This window comes from Eubalaena glacialis, chromosome 14, assembly GCF_028564815.1.
Source record: "Eubalaena glacialis isolate mEubGla1 chromosome 14, mEubGla1.1.hap2.+ XY, whole genome shotgun sequence".
NCBI lineage: Eukaryota > Metazoa > Chordata > Mammalia > Artiodactyla > Balaenidae > Eubalaena > Eubalaena glacialis.
The window spans coordinates 35,579,678-35,602,039 of NC_083729.1; the positions used below are offsets into that span (position 1 = coordinate 35,579,678).

At 38.5% G+C, this 22,362-nt stretch overlaps 1 protein-coding gene across 4 annotated transcripts in view; it reads left to right on the forward strand.

The window, feature by feature from the left end:
• MTA3 (metastasis associated 1 family member 3) overlaps positions 1–22,362 on the forward strand; it is a 163,941-nt gene that overhangs the window by 117,846 nt on the left and 23,733 nt on the right. For 2 of the 4 annotated variants that reach the window (XM_061168800.1, XM_061168802.1), the window contains 5 exons: positions 6,934–7,008; positions 8,887–8,945; positions 14,592–14,716; positions 17,837–17,988; positions 18,853–19,075. In XM_061168800.1, coding sequence (XP_061024783.1) covers positions 6,934–7,008; positions 8,887–8,945; positions 14,592–14,716; positions 17,837–17,988; positions 18,853–19,075 — 634 coding nt within the window. Of the gene's footprint in view, positions 1–6,933; positions 7,009–8,886; positions 8,946–14,591; positions 14,717–17,836; positions 17,989–18,852; positions 19,188–22,362 lie in introns of those variants that run through there. The other 2 variants (XM_061168801.1, XM_061168803.1) reach the window with 2 other exon arrangements.

Below are 22,362 nucleotides of genomic sequence, written 5' to 3' on the forward strand. Positions count from 1 at the left end.
TGTTGTATGTCTGACCACCTTCCACTGTCTTGAGGGGCGGGTCTCTCCCTCGCTGGTGGGATGAATAGGAGGTGAACTGAGCATCCACAGACTTCATAGTCTTACCTATGCTTAATGTAGGGCCTGGAAAGCAGAAGGGTTTTTTTCTTGTGTTCCTGTCCCATCCTTAGGAGGCCTTGCACTGCAGAGCCTTTCTCCACATTTTGCCCTTCCCCCTGTGGTAGTATGGTGTTGCAGGTCCATGGTGAGGGTGCAGGGTGTTTCTTAGTTGTCCTGTTCCTACCCAGACTTTGGTAGGCTTTGTGTGCCTGAGTCTCAGCGGCGGAGCTCCCACAGCAATTCTGTTCTTCCCCCAGCTCCCTTGTCGCAACCGGTCTCTGCTTTGTGTAGCCTTTTATTAGCAGGGCTTTTTGGATGTGAGCAAATTTCCAGGCCCCCTCCACTGGCCACCGCACTTTGCCTGGGACTTGGGGGTGGGATGGTTTCTAGTCCGTCTCCAGTGGCAGACACTTCTGCTTTGTATGAGAGAAGGATCTAAGAGAAGGATCTGGGAAGCGGTTTTCTGGCCTGGTCCCCGGTGGCAGCTGATCACCATTGTGCACACCCACACCACCACCAATGGGCAGGTTTCTTGCCCTGTCCCAATTCTTTCTGCTGAACATCTGATGGAAGAAAGGGGGTGTGTCGATTCCCTCTGTGCACTGCTTTATTTAGCTTCATCTTCTTACCAAGGTTGATAAGCTGTGTGTTCATTTTCATTCCTTCATTTTTCCTTATGGTTTCCTTTTTGATCCATGGATTATTTAGAAGTAAGTTCCACATATTTGTAGGTTTTTTCCCCCATATATTTTTTGGTTATGAATTCTGGTTTAATTCTATTGTGTTCAGAAAACATACTTCGTTAAATACACACACATACACACACACACAAATTTTACATTTTGAAGACTTGATTGATTCTACTGCAGTATATGGTTTGTTTTGGTGAATGCACCATGTGCTCTTGAAAAGAACAGATATTTTGCTGTTAGGTATAATATTCTATAAGTGTTACTTGGGTCAAGTTTATTGATGATGTTGTTCAAGTCTTCTGGAGCCTTACTGATTTTCTGCCCACTTGTTGTGTTACTTGTTGAGAGAGCAGTATTAAAAGTCTCTAGCTTATAATTGTAGATTTTTCTATTTTTCTTTTCAATTGTATTAGGTTTTTGCTTTAAATATGTTGAATCTCTGTTGGTGGGTACGTACATATTTAGGATTGTTATACTCTTGTGACGATTCGACCTTTTTATCTTTACATCATGCTTCTTTATCCATGGGTAATATTCCTTGTGACAAAGTCTAATTTTTCTCCTATTAATATAACCACTCCGTATTTATTGTTTACATGATATATTTTGTTTCCATCCTTTTACTTTTATCTTATTTATTTCCAAAGTGGGCTTTTTGTAAACAGAATACAGTTGAATCTTTTTCCCCCCCGCCCCCCAACCAATCTAACAATCTCTGCCTTTTACTTAGAGTGTTTAGACCACTTGCCTTTAATATAATTATTAATAATATAATTACCAGTTTAAATCCATCATTTTACCATGAGTTTTCCATTTGTCCCATTGTTCTTTATTCCCCCCACACACTTTTTTTTTTTAATTTATTTGTTTTATTTTTTTGGCTGCGTTGGGTCTTCGTTGCTGCACGGGGGCTACTCTTTGTTGCGGTGCGCGGGCTTCTCCTTGCCGTGGCTTCTCTTGGTGCGGAGCATGGGCTGTAGGTGCACGGGCTTCAGTAGTTGTGGCACGCGGGCTCAGTAGTTGTGGCTTGCAGGCTCTAGAGCGCAGGCTCAATAGTTGTGGCACACGGGCTTAGTTGCTCCGCGGCATGTGGGATCTTCCTGCACCAGGGCTCAAACTTGTGTCCCCTGCATTGGCAGGTGGATTCTTAACCACTGCGTCACCAGGGAAGCCCCTCTTCCCCCTTTCTTGATTAATTTTTTATGACGCCCATTTCATCTCTCCTGGTGGCTTACTAATTAAACTTTTGTTTTGTTTAGTGGTTTACAATATATATCTTTAATGTACCACAGTTTACCTTCAATCAAATTCTGCTTAGATCACATAGATTATAAGAACCATGAAACAGTACACTTCTAGTTCTTCCTTCCCATTCTTGTGCTTTTGTTGTTATACATTTTATTTCTGTACATGTTCTAAGTCCCACAGTGCATTATTACTATTTCTTGCTTTAGGCAATCAGTGATCTTTTAAAAAGATTAATTCCCCCCCCATGTTTATTTACTTACTTATTTTTAAAAATTTACCATTTCTGCCCCTCTTCATTTCTTTGTGTACATTCAAATTTCCACCACCACCTATGGATTTCTCAGCTCTCCTCCACTGGCTCAGTTCTTTCTGATGAACACCTGATAGAGATCTCTGGCAAATGTGTTTGGATTCCCCTTGTGTCTAGAGCTTCCACAGATGCTAAACAGTTGTCCTAGCCCACTGTTGACCTTTAATAATCTGGTAAATGTTTTGTTGTTCATCACCTGTTTCTTTTATGCTCTGCCAAAGTAAAAATACTTAGAGTCCTGTCTCTCCTTGGAGTGACTTGGGAATTTAGTTCAGTTGATTGTCTTGTAATCTTAGCTCTCTGATGGACTAAAGAGTTGGTGTGGTTTTATAAATTATCTCTTTCCTCATCTTTAGAGTGGGGATGACATTCTCTTGTGGATTTCTACATCCTAAACAGGACCTGAAATATGCAGAGGAACCTGAAAAATTCAAAATGCAAAATAGCAAAGTCTTTCCCCCTTTGTACAGTGGAGTCCTTTGCCATAGAAACTCCTTTCAGCAAAGGGTATTTCCTGGCTGTTGTATCATTTAGACTTCAGTTGCAGATAACAAAATATTGGAGCTGTTTTAAACAGAATGGGATTTAACTTTAGAAATTAGATGCTTAAAATCATTGATAGGGTTGGAGAAGTAGGCTCAAGCTGGACCTCAGTATAGTCCCACAGAAATGGTTCCACAAGTGAGCTCTTAACCTCTGCCCCATATGGAAATTGAGAAGCTGCTGGGTTAACTTCTGAGCCAGGATCACACTCCTTTAGCCGTGATCTTGAGATCAGGAAACCTCTAGCAACGTCATTGGCTCTAGAACAATTTTGTGCCTCCTACTTCTACTGCAGCAAAATGGATCCCTTGTGCACCATCCACTCTATGCCTGCTTAATTCACTTCTGAATTTGTCTTATACACATACAGCTGATTGGCAGAAATAAATCCAAGGGGGTCTTGGAAATATAACGTTTGGATTTCTAGCCTTTGTAACATAAGCAAGTGAACTAGAGGGAAGTTGGAAAGGATACTGAGCAAGTCATAATTAGAGACGACAGAATCCATTTGAGTGAGCTATTATGAGGAGAAAGAAATTTATTAAAGGGTGTCAGAAGGCTAACAGATGTTAGCCAGGGATCCACGTTTCGATGCTTCACAGACAGGACTTGTGAAGCTAAGAGCAGTATCTAACCCCACAACGGCAGTGCTCTAGCAGGAACCCCACTACAACATCTGCTGCCTCTACTCAGCAATCTTGCATGATTCTGTTCTACCTTGACTCTGTCAGTAAGTGCCATGTATCTAGGGTCTATTCTTAGAACACTTCATTTTTTACCAATTTTTGTATTAGAGTACTTTTGATTATAAGTGAGAGAAACTCAACCTCATCTAGTTTAGAATAAAGGATAGATACTTTGGTTATATTAGTCAGGGTTCTTAGTTGGTAAGTACAGAATTCACTATAATTTAAACCGAAAGGCATATAGGATATTAGGTTCTCACAAAATCTCTGGGAAGACTAGAGAACCAGGTTTGGATGCTGCACTTCCAGAAACAGTGGAAAGACCCATGCCCTCTGCTGCTTGGAATCCATGATGTCAAACGTGGATGGCAGAAAAGTCAACACACATGCCCCAGAAGAACGTGATATCCCAGCCATTGTTCTTGCCAAACTATCCAGTCTCCCTGCACGCAGCCTTATTCTGATGTTGCTAACTCCTATATCTAAATGTCATTCACATTTGTCAGCTTGGCTAAACCTGGCCTGTTATGTCTGCATCCTTGTTCAAGAGTATCTGGGGAAAATGTATTTAGAGCTTCAAGGAAGGTAAGCTGGAAGTAGGTTGGAAATGGGTGTACAGTTTCTGCCACCACCCACTTCTTTGACTACTTAACATCCATCCTTGCCGTCTCTACATGCTTCCTTTCCAGACATCAACTTTAAAACAATAGTAATTATCCCTGAATCATTAGAAAATATGGTACTATTTCCTTAAATGGGGAGGCTTAAATTTAATATCACGGCATCCATCTCTGGTTGCTGTTTATTCCTCTTCTGGTTTTAGCCACAACCCTGTCTTTATAGCTTGTAACTTCTGCATTAAATTATAAAGGTGAAAACACCACCACCAACAGACCTTATATAAAAATAGAGAGGGAATTGGGTGCAGAAGGAAAATGATTACACTGAGCAAGGAAGAAAACGTAGATAGCTTTGTTAGTCTTCCGTTCTCCCTTTGTGAAGCTCTTCCTGATGCCTTCATTGTCATTCAGGATAGAACAGCACACACACACACACTGTTCTCCCTTCCGTATCTTAGATGACCACATCTAAATGTGGAGATGATAGGAGCTATTTTAACTCTAATTCTTAGTCTGGTGGGGTGACCCAAACCTTCATTCTTGCAGGTTCTGGGCCCTGGGTTAGAAGCAGTGTTTTGTGGGAGTAAGTCATTCATAAGTCTGTGTGTGCTATTGCTAGCCAATAGCACAGAAAAGGCAAATCATATCTAGAATAATTGTCCATTTAATGAAAACAGGTAACTGCTATTCCAGTATGCTGAGAGTCTAATCTAACTGACATGTTACCAGGAATGGTGCCATGTTGGAGGCCCAGTGTACTCTGTTCCTTGCAGATTAGACACTTGGAGTAATCAGATCAGAATGGGTGAGAGGACATCCCTGTGGTGGCAGCCACATGTGTGTCCATTTTGTTTATGTGTCCTTTGAGCAGTCATTGGGTAACTAGGGAAAGAGGCTGGCTTATAGCCAGAGGGATCATCTTATCCAGCAGACGAGTGAAAAACCTCCTTTGTAGAGGAGACTTTGTGAACATGGGGGCTCAAATATCCTCACAGCCAGGCCCACCCTCAGATGTCTGTCCCACAAACCTCTTTTATAAGCCTCATTGTTACCAGTCCTCTAATCTCATTCCTTTCAAGTCCCTGATAGCTGTGACAAGTAAATAACCATTGTCCACGGATGGCTATGGATTAGTACCTCTGGCCATCTGTCTTGCAACGCAAAGTAGAAAACCAGATGTCCACTCTAATGTTCTGCCCTCCAAAAGGATCTCCCTTCTTCACTGGGCTTCACAGTCACTCCTGCCTGGGGCTGAAATGCTGCAGCAGTATAATTCCAGTCGGTGCCAATACATCATGCGGAGCCATCTGCCACATTCAGATTTTTTCCTCTTCAGTTGACGTGTTGGAACTCCCATGAAGGCTGAGTGAGGGTTGAGGAAGAAATGATACTACATCAGGAGTAGACGCACTGAGATGTGACCTACACTACTCCTTGATGAGTGTGCTGGTGCTGAGGACAGCTGATTAGGACTTTATGGCTTAGATAAAATCTGGCTCGTGAGGACGCTCAGGTGACAGGGTCACTTGGTTTTCTTTTCTCAGGCTTCCAGGTAAATTGCATGCCTGGGCCTCTTTCCCAGAAGAAGAGTAATTAGGGGATAAGAGGTTTTGGCTTGCTTAAAACCCTGGGAGACTATGCCTCAGCTGTCCTGTGAGGTGTTGCCATAGTTGGCTCCTTAACACCATCCCTCAGACACTTTCAGCTCCATTAGATTGCTTGTTAAATTGGAGAAAATTATATTTGCTTTAACTGCAATCCAAATGCCAGCTGTGCCGATCTGTTCCTGTAAGGAGACCACATTTGTTGAAGTTGCCACCCAGTTAAGTTTTAAAATAACGTCCTTTTTCTTCAGACCAAACAGGTGAGTTAAATGTGGAGATGATAGGAATTGCATGGATGTTGTACATGTGGTCCATAAACAGACCCCTAGCTGCACTGGGGTCTGGGAAGAACTATTTTAACTCTAACCCCAGCGGTGCATTAGGGCAAGCTGGGAGTCAGAGGGTGCTGAGTCACCTATCAGTAAAATCTGCCACAACAGCTAAAAATCGAATGTGATCAGTCATTTTGTTTGATCTGCCCTAATTTGCATATCTTGGAAGACTAACAGATCTCCCTTTACAGAGGGACATATTAAATATATTCTTTCATTGTGGGTCTCATAAGTAAAGGCTCGTTTGGCCATTTTTGAATAATTATATAAAATAGCAGACAAGCTTCCTATTTTTCTAATATGTACCGCACTTGGCTATGTTCTTTTTCAGAGATTTAGGTTTTCATTTTATTTACAACAAAATAGATCAGAATAGAGCAGTTTTGGAAAGGATGAGAAATATTATACCAGAGACCAATGACCCCCAGTTGTAGGTGGCATCTTTGGAAGTTGAAGAACTCAGTCCAGATTCTTTAAAATATCATTTCTAAAAATTGTACTTCCACTCCACCTATAGCCCGAGAAAAACTGAGTAAGTCATGAAATATTTTCAGTCGTAAGGTTTATAATTTTTAACAAAATGGGAGTTGAGAAATGGAATGTGTTGTATCAGCATCTCTAGCTGAATAGAACTTGTTTGGGGACCCTTTTGCTCAGAATTAATTTCAGGTTTTCAAACATTTCTTCTAGAATGCATCTTCCGTGTGGATTATTACCTCCTTATTTTTAAGAAGTGGTTTTAAAGGAAAAGAGTTTCTACGGTAGCTTGTTTTCATTATCATGTTAAATATTTTTTCAGCTCCCTTGGAAATCATTGACTAGCATCATTGAATATTATTACATGTGGAAAACTACTGACAGATATGTGCAGCAGGTAATTTTTTCATATTGCTACCAATACAATTGCATTAAAATGAACTTTCTATTTATACATTAATATTTCTTAGCAATATGCTTAGTTTTAAATTTGTTTTGTTTGCTTTATCTTTTCTAGACCATTTTAAAGTACGTGATTTCATATCTTTAACATATTATTTTAAGATTTTAGTCTCGATATTTTCTTTACTTCAGATTCCATTATGATAAATATTTTGGACAGACAGCAGGGAAAGATACCAATAGAGAGGTATTATTTTCCTTGTAGGTGCCTGGTGCTTCATCTCTTTGTGAGTATAGGTGACAGGAATGACTTAAAATGTGTAAAAGATCTTCTGAACCCTCCTAGACATTTTTGTGGTTATACCCCCTAAGTCTTTGACCTTAACTGTAGTAGTTAGTCTTTACTAGTTTGATACTTCGTACATAAGCACACAACTTTTTTTTCCAAAATTATCTCTAAAAGCAGGGAATCACTTATTTTGTAAATTCTCCCCAAATGTCCCAAATTGAGGTAATTCTCTCAGTTACCTGTTTTGAGTAATACTACTTTTGGGGGAAAGGTACATTTTCCTCAAGTGACCTCAGTCAGTATATTATATTCTTCTAGTTAACATGTCAGAACTGGTAAGGAAAGGGGCAGCTATATTCAACACAGACATTATTTTTCCTAAGTATATGATCACCCAATGGCAAGTGTTAGATGCTATAAAAATACAATTTAAAGATCACTTTAAAAATTACCATAGTGAGTTGTTGAGGTTGTGAATAGTGAATATATACCCATGGCTTGTTGAAAAATTCCCAGAATCACATCATATATAATTCAGAAAGTGCTCATTTCAAACTAGCATCCAAATCCAGGCAAGATGGTTCTTTAGGACATTAGTCTGCCATCTTCTCGCCTGTTGGCTTTCCTAATAAAGTTGCTCTCCCGCCCCCGCCCCCCCCCCCAAATATTTACTTCAAACAACTTAGGTATTGTGAAGACCATGTGCTCTGGAAAACCTGTGTTATTCAAAGTGAAAAGAGTCCCTAAAGATAGATGGTGGCGATGATGGCATCAAGGATGGTCGAAAGTGTTTGGATAAAATTATTTCCAAAAATTTGAACTCCTTCTTTAAAAGTTTTAAGTTGTCTCCTTAAATGTTTTTGTTTCCTTCTCATTGAGCAAATGGAGGGTTGTCTTATATTCTGATTTGTCTTCATTTTGAGTATCTACCATACATTATTTTCCTTCCCTATTTGCATTTATTATTGTGTTGATCACTCTCTGGATGTGATTATATAATCTTTTCCCCATTCCTTTCCCTGCATTTGGCTCCTAATTGGTTCCTAAAAATCTGACATGAGTTCAGCCAAGCTTTAAAGCTTACTGCATGTCTCCCAACATTTGAGGGTACATGCTTATTTAACTGGACTTAGATTAGTTACTGTCTCCTTCTCTTTCATGGACTTTGGAAACTAATCATCTCTGAATAATTTTCTAAAAGCAAAGGATATGTATGTTTTTTTCCCCTCTGAGAAAGGCAAAAAAGAAATAAAATAGAAACTAAATGTGAAAAGTAAAAATGGTTACTTATAAGTCCTGTTTATCTACTCATGGAGGAATAGGAAATGGAGTTGTTCATTGCTTTATTTTTAAAATTTGTGTCTAAAATGTTTTTAATACTTGTAGTTCTGTACCTCAGAATCTAGTGATTTTTTTCTTACAAATCACTGCAGTTGACGTGCATGAAAGAAAATCTCATCTTAAAAAGGCAATTTTTGAATTATACTTTAATGTTTTATTTTCTTGTGAATTTTTGAAGGCAGATGAAGTGGTAATAATTATTCGACATCGTGTGTAAAATATTTTATCTATCTTTTGAATTAGAAACGTCTAAAAGCAGCAGAAGCTGAGAGTAAGCTGAAACAAGTGTATATCCCAACTTAGTAAGTAATGGAAATCTTTTAAAATATTTGCCATGGTATTAATTCTCTTCAAAACAAAATATGTACATTTTGGTCAGTTTCAGCCAAATTTGAATTTCTTTATGTATCTTATTTTCTTCCACTACAAAGCACTGTTTGTTTGCTTTCCATTATGGTGCCACTTAAATGACCTTTTTTAGAAAGAAAAATGGCTGGTGGGGGAAACCCCAAGTCAGCTAACAAAAGGACCAGAGGAAACATGCCATCAAAGCTTCAGGGAGGATTTCCCTGGTAGTCCAGTGGTTAAGACTCCACGCTTCCACTGCACGGGGGTGCATGTTCGATCCCTAGTTGGGAATTAAGATCCCACATGCCACGCAGCGTGGCAAAAAAAAAAAAAAAAAAAATTAAATAAATAAATAAATAAATAGAAAGCTTCAGGGAAAGTGTTAGAAAACTAACCTATGAAAATATTATTTGAAGCAAATGTGTTTCAGAAAGTTAGCAACTTTTGAAACTTCTGTATTGTTTAACATATTTTGTTTGGGTAATGTGCGTTGCCCTTTTGAGTTATGTTGTTTATTTGCTTGAGGATTTTACATTGTTTGCTTGGGGAAAGGGTTAGGGGATGTAATTAGAACCAAACTTTGTAAATATTGGATAAATAATGAATAGGTTTCAGTTGCTTCAGATGCCTAGCATTCTATCATTATTGTCCTTTTGGTTTAGAAATCATTGTCATATCAAAGTGAATGCCAATTTTCTTTTCATTTGCTACATTTTAAATGAATTATCTTTTTTTGAGGTCATGAGTTTGACAGTTCATTGGTTCAGGAAAATTTATTGAGCACCATGTATATAGTGCTATCGTAGGTTCTTTGGGGATTAAAATGAAATTTACTACAGCGTTCTGTGTACTGATTCAAGCTTTTTCACTCTGTGAGCTCAGTACAGTTGTTTTATACCTAGCCTTTTGTTTACTAAATTTTGATATATTAATACATATTTTTATATACAGGAGGCCTCATAGACACTGAATTGTTATATTTCTTATTAATCTTTTATCTCAAGATAGATAACATGTAATTTACAGGGTCCATAATTTTTATTCAGAGCTGTAATGTCCTTCCTGCAGAGTGGTTTCTAATATTTTAGAAAATTACATGTTTTATTTGACTCATCTATAAAAGAACAACTCCCCAAAGAAAACACTGCTGTGATTCACGTGTCTTAGATTTTCAAAAACAGGCATACCAGCTTTCTTATACTTTGCAGTGCTGTCACATCAAAGGAAAAGTACATTTAGCCAGTTTTCAGCAAATAACCCAGATAATTGTTGCTATTCTGTTTTGCATTGACTTTGGAGTCTTGATCTAAGCCTTGATCTAAGTCAAAGACTAAGTCAAAGACCAGTATGTGGGCCAAATCTGACCTGCCACCGGTTTTTGTAAATAAAGTGTTATGGAATACAGCCATGTTCATTCATTTATGTATTGTCTCTGTCTGCTTTTGTGCTACAATGGCAGTGCTCAATGGTTGCAACAGAAATTATAATACCCACGAAGCTTAAAACATTTACTCTGCCAACCCCTGATCCAAGTGAATGATTTTTGAAGATCAAGACAGAGTTTCTAATCATACTTTTTAAAAACATTACATAAATCATGTATATAAATAGAATATATGAATTCTATTTATGATTTTATAATTCATAATAAATTCTGTTATGAATCTGTACTGTTGAGTTGGATAAGAATCTGAGTTCTTTGAAGAATTTCCCAATTAACTCTGAAATATTATTTTAAAACAAATAATAGATTAAGTTTTTGGGGGGAGGGGATGCCGCACTACATGGCTTGTGGGATCTTAGTTCCCTGACCAGGGATCAAATCCAGGCCCATGGCAGTGAAAGCACCAAGTCCTAACCACTGGACCACCAGCGAATCCCCAAGAATTATTTTATACTGTCATTCTTTTGAGACTGGCAGTCTCCTATATATGCAAAGCACTCTGTTCAGTACTAGAAGTAGATAAGTTAAGAAGACATGTTGTCTTCTGGAGCCTACATTCTGTTGTGGGGGAGACAGATGCCAAACAGCTAGTCACCCAGTGTGTTGAGTACTCTGATGAAGAAGAAGAGATGGTGTGACAGTTTGTTCTGGGGACCACACTCAGTTGATGCTGTCAGGAAAGATTCCTTGTGGAGGTGAGTTTGAGTGAACTGTAGAGGAGGGATCAGTCTGGTGACAGAGGCTTTCCAGGCCAATGGGATTGTGAGATGGGAAGGGGCAGAACAGAGTTAAGGAGGTGAGAGAAAGGCAGTGTGGCTGGTATGAAGAGAGTGGTGAGCCATGGGAGGCCAATATGGTAGGCAAGGGCCAGGAGTTAGCCATCTGATAAACAGTGGAATTGGATTGTAAACAAGTAAATGTCATGATTAAATTTCTACGTACTTTAAGATTACTGGCTACATTTTGGGAAATGGTATGGGGAGACAGGGGAGTGGATGTAAGAACACCAATTATGAAGTTCTTGGAGAAGAAAGATGATAGTAGCTTGACCTAGAGCTGTGGCCTGGAAATGGTATGCTACTTAGAGGTGATTGACTTGTATGGAGAGATAGAGGGGAGATGTCAAGCTGAGTCCCAGGTTTCTGGCTAGCTCAATTAACTAGGTGGATTGCTGTGCTGTTCACCATGATGAGAAACTGCGGCAGAGAACCAGGTTGGGTCATTTTGAGTTGGTTTTCTCCAAAAAGAGGTGTTGAATATGCTGTCAGATATATTGGTCTTAAACTCAGGAGAAAGTTCTGGGCTAGAGGTCCATATTTGAGCTTCATCAGCATATAATATTGTGCTTGAAACTATGGATGAGATTTCTTAGAGTAATAAGAAAAAAGAGCCTTGGACCAAACTTGAGGAAATCTGTTCAATATATGAGATAGAGTATGATAGCTGAAAAAGGGTAGCCAGGTGAGTGCATTATCACACAACCTGAGAGAGGAGTGTCTTTCAAGGAGGGAAAGAGGTTAACGGTGTCAAATGCTAATGAAAAACAGCCAGGGAATTTAGCAACATGGAGGTCGATGGTAATCTTTAATAGAGTGCTAAGGGCTGCAGACAGTGAAGATTAGCATCTCTCAGGAAAACTGGCTGGAAAAGGCAGTCGAGAGAGTTCTTGGCATTGAGGGGTGAGTTTGGATAGAGTAATGGGGGAGTTTTTTAAATATGGAGAAATGGAGAAATATGTTTCCATGGTAATGAGGAGGGTCCAGGAAAGAGAATCAAGTGTACAAAGTTCTCAAGAGGGCAGGAGGGCTGCAATCTGGAGCATAGATGAGGGGAGGAAAGGTTTGGGCATTAGATAAAGGAAGGGCAGTTTCATATAATGCAGCTTTAAAAACTTTAAAAAAAATGTTTGTCTTTATTCAAATGGTCACATTGACATTAACCATTTGTCCCCTGAGAAGTAACCTGTAGGTACTTGTTTTGCAAAACATGTTTTAAGTGGTTCACCTGTCTGTATTCCATCTCTGCACACTCATTTTCCTTTTGTGATTATTAGAATTAAGGTCAGTGGTTTATTCAGTCAAATAACATTCTAGATTCAGTTGAACAACTGAAGTTGTGTTTACTCTCATTCTTTTTTCAGGCCGCTCAACTGTAAATTTGTATTAGCTCTCTTAACACATATATTTTGCCCTGTGTTAAATGTCAGAAATGTTCATATTTGGAGAAAGCCTTCTGACATTATCAGCCATTTGACTTCAAGGGGCTATCGCTTCTTTCTGTGTATAGAAGATTTTAAAAATCAAATATTTTTACATACCCTTGGAAATCTTAGTCATTCTGAATCACCACTTTTAACTTTGTACTTTTCCAACTGAAAACTGTAAGAGGAGAAATACGTTCTGTCTGGTTTAAAATGTGTCTTTAAAACCAATTTGTCTTCAAAATACATTGCTGGCACAGATTTGAAGTGTAAATAATAGCCCTGTTTATAGAATAGGGCCCTCAGTGCACACAGAGGTTAAATGATTTCTTCTGGGGTGGCGATGGGGCGTCAGCTAAGAATTACAGTAACAATGCCAGAAAGAAATCTTATTTTTAAAAAAAATTTATTTTTATTATTTTTGGCTGTGTTGGGTCTTTGTTGCTGCGCGCAGGCTTTCTCTAGTTGCGGCGAGTGGGGGCTAATCATCGTTGCGGTGTGTGGGCTTCTCATTGCGGTGGCTTCTCTTGTTGCGAAGCATGGGCTCTAGGCGTTCGGGCTTCAGTAGTTGTGGCACGCGGGCTTCAGTAGTTGTGGCACGTGGGCTCGGTAGTTGTGGCTCGTGAGCTCTAGAGCGCAGGCTCAGTAGTTGTGGTGCACGGGCTTAGTTGCTCCGTGGCATGTGGAATCTTCCCGCACCAGGGATCAAACCCATGTCCCCTGCATTGGCAGGTGGATTCTTAACCACTGCACCACCAGGGAAGCCCAGAAAGAAATCTTAATTTGTCGTCAGGCCAAGTTTACATATTAGGCTTTCACTGGTAAATGTAAGTGTGGGAATGAGAAACAGCAAAAAGGAAACTCATGAGCCTACTCTGTGCTGAAACTCCAGGTGTCTTAATAGTTGTGAACTCTCATTACTTCACAAGCCACAGGAAGATAGAGTATGGTCTGCATTTAGTCATTCAGCATTCATTACTAACAAATAATTTGCTAATTTACTTTGCTTATTTTTTGCCCAACAAATAGACATGAAAACTCCTCTAGAATGCAAGCTACTTGATGTCGGCACTTTTGTTTACTGGGCACTGAATAAATATATGTTAAATGAATTACGAGTGTATTGAGGACATACTATGTACACCTGTACAGTATTCTTAGGCATGGCTGATAAGCAGGGGAGTTAGGCTACCCCAGATGGGAAAAAGTGAGCCATGTTTGCTCAGTAAATACCAAGACAATCTGGGTTACATGTTTGTGAGGAATTATGGCCTCTGGAAATCTGATAGATATAACTTTTTCCTCTTAAAAAGAAATGCCTCAAATACATTTATTGGTTTTTCTAATTTCAAGTGCTACTTAATCTTCGTCATAAAAATTCAAACATAATAGAAATTACGAGTGGTCACAATCTCCTGAAATGCTAACTTTTACCTCTCGAGATATGCCTTGCTGATATCCACAGTGTCTCTGTTGGGCATGTGGCTTTCGTGTAGTTCCCTTGAGAACCAATGTGTGGAGTCAGCAGCTGTCACACCAGCAGCAGGAATGGGACAGTGGTTTTCTCTAAACACAACACACTACCCTTGGCTTAATTATTTAATCCAAAAATTATATTCTCAGGAGAATTTATGATAGGTGATAAAGTTTAATAAGTTGTATCTTTCAAATTTATCAGAGGGTGTCCTAAGGAAATTGTATTTGGGTGGAGAAGAGATACGGTGTATTTATTTTGTGAGTGTCAGGCTTAAGAGATTGGTTTTTACATAACGTTGGTTTGTAAAGATAAATGGTTTGGGTTCATTTTAACACCTTACTTTTACCAGTTTATTTCTTCTTACCAAACGTTCAAATGTTTATTTACGTGTAGTTAAGATAAATCAATAATGAAATGTAGAGCCTTTTACCTTGTTATGCAAGTCATTTTTATCACTTCACTTTATATTTCATTGAAAGCAGCAAACCAAATCCCAACCAAATATCCACCAGCAATGGCAAACCTGGTGCTGTGAATGGAGCCGTGGGAACCGCATTCCAGCCGCAGAACCCTCTCCTAGGGCGAGCCTGTGAGAGCTGCTATGGTAAGTTTTCTCCAGTAGGGCTTCCCCCGCTCCTTTGATGCCTGTTGTGGGTGAAGGGCAGGGAATTGTGGGTGAAGGGCAGGGAATTGTTCTGGCACTGCCGGGCAGGAGGTGCGAGAGGTCAGCACTGCGCAGAGGGCAGAATAACGTAGCCTCAGAGTGAACAGATGCCCATCCTTACCTTCCACCTGGACACTGAGTTTAGGTATTGGGTTTCCTTTGATTTGCTTCTGTGGTGTCCTGGGTTTGTTGAGCAGTGTGTGCTAAGCTGTATTCAGAGCTGTTACTAGCTTTGTGCAAACCATGGTCCCACGAAATATACCAAACCCCCTTTTGGTGTTTCTCAGTATGTTTTGACAAATTAAAGGCTCCAAATAATTCTGTAGGAAAGACCTGCGTGTGGATAAACTGCTATTTATAATCCTCAGATGAGGTTCCCTTAGAGCACTGGCTTGGGAGATGCTGTTTTATGATACTTTTGGCCTCAGGGCCCCAGTCTATTTATCAGTATTTATCCATGTAAAAAAACTACCCAGTGCCGGCAGTATTATATTTGCCCTGGATGTTAAATTAGGTTGGTGAGATGAACTGCTAGGTAGTCGACAACTTTTTTTTTGGCTGCGCCTCGAGGCATGTGGGGTTCCCCAAACAGGGATTGAACCCATGCCCCCTGCAGTGGAAATGCTGAGTCTTAACCACTGGACCACCAGGGAAGTCCCAGATACATTTTTTATATTTATTTAAAACCTCAAAACGACAATATAATCTCTTAAATGGGACATTGGTGACACGGTCATCTATGTTTCCTTCCAATCAAAGTGGCCTGGGGTGGAAGAGGGAAGGACACTCATATTTATTAAAAGTCTACTTGGTGCCCAGTTTTTGTCTCTCAGCAGCTCTTGTGGGCAGGGGGCGGGTAGCCTGCTGCCCTAAGGACATAGGGATGAGGGGCGTTTTTGACTCTGCTCCATACTCCACACCAGGCTACAGCATTGGAAAAGGCTTTTAAAGCCAAATCATATAATTATCTTTCCTGCAACCAAGGAAGGTGTGAGCCAGGGAGATTGCTATCTTCATAGAAATAGCACATGTCTAACCATTTTCTGCACTATGGGAGAACAAAGGGAAACACTCTGTGGAAAATTAGATTTTTTAAATAAATAAATAAATATTTATTTATTTATTGCTGCGTTGGGTCTTCACTGCTGTGTGCGGGCTTTCTCTAGTTGCAGCGAGTGGGGGCTACTCTTTGTTGCAGTGCGCAGGCTTCTTACTGCGGTGGATGGGAGCAGAGCAAGGGCTCTAGGCACGTGGGCTTCAGTAGTTGTGGCATGCGGGCTCAGCAGTTGTGCCTCTCGGGGTCTAGAGCGCCGGCTCAGTAGTTGTGGCGCATGGGGCTTAGTTGCTCCGCGGCATGTGGGATCTTCCCGGACCAGGGCTTGAACCCGTGTCCCCTGCATTGGCAGGCAGATTCTTAACCACTGTGCCACCACGGAAGCCTGAAAATTAGATTCTTTTGGTCAGAATTTTACATGGATTGCATAACTGTTTTTGAGTTGGCAATTAGATTTTGAACTTCATTTATATTTAAATGAAAATAAGAAGAATCCTGCAGACAAGTGGTAGTGGCTTAATGTGTCTTATTTTTGCCTTACAAACCCCTTTCATGTTATATGTAGTCTCACATATCCCTTTAAATAATTATTTCACCATTTTTATGTGTGTGTGACAAATAAGCAATTTTAATTTTATAGTATTTTAGGTCCATGTATTAAATAATCTATTATAAAGTGTATCTTACTATAATATACATATAAGATTTATCTTTATAGAAAGATAGAATTTGGTGTTTTCTATTTGTCACTTTAATTGAATTTGAGTTAATTGTATAAAGAGAAAGGCATTTGTTGACATACTAAAATGACATGTCATGATTAATTTGGGTGAAAATGTATATTTAAATATGAGTGAAATTTTATATTCAGAATCCAAAATAGGCCCATGCCTAATATATAGAATTCTTAAAATTTGTGTTTTAAAAAAAATCAACTTATTTTACTATTTGTTTTTAAATTACAAGAGGAAAGGTTTTTAGGCTGCTATTTGCAAGGAGTCCTCCCAAAATAATACATGATGAGTTCACAGTATCATTTTCAACAAACTAAGAGATAGTTTGACTATAATGATCACTATATCTTCTCTTTTTGACATTGGTTTATGAAGTGTTAGTTGACACCCTGATGTGCTGTTTGAACGTTTTGACCTGATAAAGGTAACTTACAGATCAAGGGAAGGATATTCCTAGGCAAACTTACAGAATCATAATTTTATGTACCTTATTAACTTAGTGTCCATCATCAGTGTTTTCTGTCTTAAACTTCAGATCCATTGTGGGAAAACTTTTAAATGTTATATGGCAGTATTTTAAACTTCAGAGCAAAATAGCACAGGTTTGCAGTGTTTAGCTCAGGAATGAATCAATCGAGCTATCAGGTCTTAAGCATGCCGTGATCTTGGCTACACATGCTCACTTGACGGGGACTTACAGTCTGGAAAAGGATTCTGTTTTTAAAGAGAGAAAAAGTAAAATAATTATTTTATCTATTGATTAAAATAAAGGAATGGAAAACAGATACCTGTTTCTGTCAGACTTCTACCTTTATCTGAGGGGTCCCTCTAAGCACTTTAAAACCTGAGGTAGTTTCTGAACCACAGGTTTGAAAACCTGGATTTAGTTTAATAATACCTTTCTTATAACTTATTTCCAGAAATGTACACAATATTTTTAATATTTAATACTGTACAAAATGTTTTTAATGAACCAACAAAAACTCCTTCAGCAGCACAATGTATAATATAGGGCACTTCACCTAATGGCCCCTCTTAGTAAGGGCCAAAGGCACTTGATATCTGTAGAAATAAATGGTTTAATGAATTCTCACTTGAAAAATACATACATGTATTAGACTTTCCTGTTTGTCGGGTAAACTGGAAGAAGAAAAATAACATTGTAAACTAAAGATGGCTTTGGAATATTTTTGAAATATTTGACCATATGTGTATTGATATTACAAGTTATGTCGCATTCTTTGTTTTTTCTTATTTTTCCTCCGTCTTTAGCTACACAGTCTCATCAGTGGTATTCTTGGGGCCCACCTAATATGCAGTGTAGGTTATGTGCAACTTGTTGGCTCTATTGGAAAAAATACGGAGGCCTGAAAATGCCTACCCAGTCGGAAGAGGAGAAGTTACCTCCCAGCCCAGCTACAGAGGTACACAAGCAATAGTCTTTTTAGTGTTGAGAAATGTAGTGTTTTTCAGCGCCTGGATCATTCCTTGGAAACAGAAGTACAGTATAGGATAAGTTAAAAACAAACAAAACTATAATAGCTAAACGTAGTACTGAAACGTTGAGGGTGGGTATGGAGAGAGGGGCAGGGACAAATCCAATTTTTTCAGGTATTCAAAATATCGGTCTTGAGAGATTACTCAGAAGAAGAATAATGTGTGTGGGAGGTGTTAGCATGAGTAGAGAGCTTACAAATTAAATACTGGTTTTAATGGCTTTTTTGGAAACAGTTTGCAACCTTTCAGTACTGTTGAAAATGTGTTTTATTGCATAAGGTAATAAGTACAAACTGAGCATTCTTTCTGTCCCTGGGCTATCATAGGAGAGACAAGAAGGCATGGACTCAATCTTGAGGTGAACAACAGTTAAAATATGATTTTGGTAAAATTCTCATAGATGGCAGATATCAAGCACCTACGTCTACCAGAGGGAGGTTGTTCTTTTTGGGAGCTAACAAGATTTAAGGACCCCCTTCAATAATTTTTTTAAAAAAATAGTCTCTCCCCTGGCAATTTTTTACTGTTGTGAATGTGATTTTTGATTGTTAAGGTCAGTTTAGGAGGAGAAAAATATAGGATCACAGACACCCTTACTTCCACCCAGTTTTCTTCTCTACTCCCCACCTCCTGCTCCAAAGTACATACTTTTAAATTCTCTCCCCTGTAATAAGTTATCGATTCTTCAGTGAAGGACTTAAAAACTGCACTTTTCTTTGAACAGGATGCAAGGAGTATTGTATTTTGACAAGTTCTGTTCTTTACATGTTTGTTGGTGTCTGATTTTATAGGACCCTCGAGTTCGAAGTCACATGTCTCGCCAGGCCATGCAGGGCATGCCGGTCCGAAACACTGGGAGCCCAAAGTCTGCAGTGAAGACCCGTCAAGCTTTCTTCCTTCACACTACATATTTCACAAAATTTGCTCGTCAGGTCTGCAAAAATACCCTCCGGCTGCGGCAGGCAGCAAGACGGCCGTTTGTTCCTATTAATTATGCTGCCATTAGGGCAGAATGTAAGATGCTTTTAAATTCTTAACCTTATATGTTGTGCTTCTGACCATTTCCTCTCTTTCCCTCTCTCTCTCTTTTTGTTTTTGTTTTTGTTTGCAATAAACATAAGTTCTTGTGTACAGCCTTTTATTTGGTTTATTTTTTTTTAACATTGTTTTGTCTGCTGCCATTTGTATAATGCCAACCTGAAAACATTGAAACTTCTGCAGTCTTTATGAGAAAGTAGTGCTCAGCAAAAGATCGGTGGGAGGTGATCCTATCCAGTGGGGTTTTGTGATGGAATTACCTGAAAGCCCTTATCGAAGAGGGATTTTTACCTATAAGGTAGAATAAAATTTGCCAATTTACACTAATGAGAAATTGTATGTCTTTGTAAACTTCTCAATTTCCCACAAACCTTTTACAATTATCATACAATATTCTGGAAATTCACAGTGTTTCATAACAAATTAGAAGATTTAGCAAATTATAAATGAATTTTAAAGTTTTTTGGGTGAATTTTCTGAAAAACACATTTAATGTTTGCAAGCTAGTGTCTGAATTTGTGGTTGAGCATTCTTTCTATTTGTCCAATTTGGTTTCCATTTCATAATCATATACATTACTACATAACATTTACATGACTTTATTACTCATTATCAACACATTCAGTCTTGCTTATGTTTTTTTGTTGTTGTTAGAACAAAGGTCATATGTACCGATGAATTGCAGGTTGTTCTGTTATTACCATGTACCCCTAAATGTGTCCATAATTTGTGTGTGAACTCTGATTCTAGTCTTGCTACTTTTAGTTACATTTCCTGTTTAGCATGTTAGAGCCATGCAACTTTTTTTCCCTGTGGGATGAGAAAACTAGCTGTCTGGCTTAACAGGTAGGAAATCTTAAAGACATTTAGTAGATAACTCTATCTGTGAGATAAGAAATTTCTTATTATGAGATGTTCCATTTTGATTTAAAGAGGGTATCTGTAAAAGGAGTGATGATTGAAAAGTGTTTTTTGTTCCTAAAGATAGTTTTCAAGAGAACAGTTGAAGGGCTTTAAAACTTACAGGTAAAAGCTTTATAAGAAGAAGAAAAGTGCTTTGTAAAGTGAGTAGAAATTGGAAGTAATCTCTGCGTCCCATGGAGGGGAAACTTAGCTACATGAAACTCATGTATATGTGAGAACTTAGGCATGTATATTGAGGTTTTGTGCTAGCATTTCTGAGTTCATGGATTTATGTTATCACTTTCTTACCATTTTAAGGAACTAGAAAATTTATATCCATGAATAAACGGCTTAGCTGATTTAAAACATATACGTTTATATATAATTTCTTAAATATAAAAAATAAAAAACATGAGAAATGAGAAAGAAAGTGAATGAAATTCTTCCGTTAAAATTGGCCAGGCTCCAGGATCATCTTTGTTGCTATGAATGGAAAAGAAACTATCACCAACTAAATTGGCTTCTGAGGAAGCTTCTGTTTCTCATTAAGCTTCTGTTAATTTCTCAGTTAATTTGCAAATTGTCTTTATTTTGATGATTCTTCAATGAAGTATGTTTTTGTGTCACCTTATTTTAATTTTTCTCAGTTAAAAGGCCATGCTACTAAAAAAGGGTCGAGATTAAATTACCTGTATTTTATTTCTACAAACATATAGCTATAATAATGATAATAAAAGAACAGACTCCTTTGTTGTGATGAGAGTCAAGGAGCATATTTTATTTTGTATTTAGCTTCATTGGTCAAGTTACACATAGAATCAGATTCTCAGAATAATTTTACCTTGAAATTTAAAACTATAAAGTTTCAGCAGCCACCTACTCAGTCCCAGTCCCCCCACCCAGCAAGCAGCTAATGAACTCTTTTCCTAGCATCTAATTGCTTCTTGCATTATCGTCTCCCTTCTTATATTTGTACCTTGTCACAACCTCTTTAGCAGATTCCTTGATCTTGGCTTGTTAGCAAGATTAGGTGTTAATAACCCGATGTCTGTATGCAACCATGTTTATGGTCCAGGGGGAGGTTAAAGCTGTATTTGTTTTTTTGTTTGTTTTGTTTTGGTTTTTTTTGGTAAGCTTTCCTTGGTTTCTCAAAGGCAGTGGTGACCCTGTCCCTCCCCCAAAAAGTTAAGAATCACCGTGATGATGAATGACTTTCAGATCAGGTGAAAGTTTGTAATTCTAAAGATATTGATGGATCAAGAGCTCCAATTAATGCATTTAGAATAATTCTTTATAATATTGGAAAAGGAAACTAGTTTTGCCTGTGAACTTGAGACTCTTCCTCTTATAAGAAGTGTAGAAGTTGACCCCTTCCATGGCTCCTGGCCTTGGCAGCAACACCACAGCCAGTATCACAGCCAGAGTTGATGGGGTGTCAGACTACAGAAGAGTGAAGAAGTGGGGAGCTGAGGAGATAAATTCTCAGTTACATGGGGGAGAGCATAGTCATAACTTTCAGATCTCGACTTACAAGTTAATCCTTGTTTAGAGGAAGTTTTTTTTTTTTAATTTGTTACAGCAGTGCTCTCTGGCCTTTATTTTCATTAAGAAACTGGTGTTAAAGGAATACAGTATAGTACGCAGGGGAATCTTTGTTTGCATATCCATAAAGTATCGCAGGAAAATGTAAGAAGTAATATCTTTGGGAAGGGAAACTGGGAGGCTGAGGGAAAAGGGTGGGAAGGAGACTTACCACTATTCATCCTTCTAAACTTTTTCAATTTTGAGTCATAGGAATATATTTCCTATTAAAAAGTCATGGGAATATATTTCCTATTAAAAAATTTTTTAAAACTTGAAATAACTATACACTATGACCAACATGTGTTTTATAGATATAGATGTAAAAAATGACTGTTAAAACCAAATCCCAAATACCTATTTATTTGAATGATATGCCTTTATATGTAAATATGTAAGTCCATGCTAAAAATTGCTAACAGTACAGTGCCTGAGCCAGTTCTACCATGTAGATAGTGCTTAATAAAAATGGATTGCTAGACCAAAACCCAAAACGTTGCATAAAGAAAAGTACGATGTCCTTGACAAGATTTGCAGACCAGTTGCATGGTTGTAACAGCATCAGGTTTCAGACAGCCTCCCCCTGCTTCCCCTTGACACCCCTCCCCTCATTAAAAACAGCCATAATATAATGATGATGGTTTTCCTCCTTTGTTACTATCATGAGACTTTACCACTGAGTTACTGGATGACTGACTTGTCAAAGATCTGTAAAATCACCCAACACCTGATGAGCACAGGGCTTCTATTTGAGACTCAAGATCCAGAGACTGAGGTTA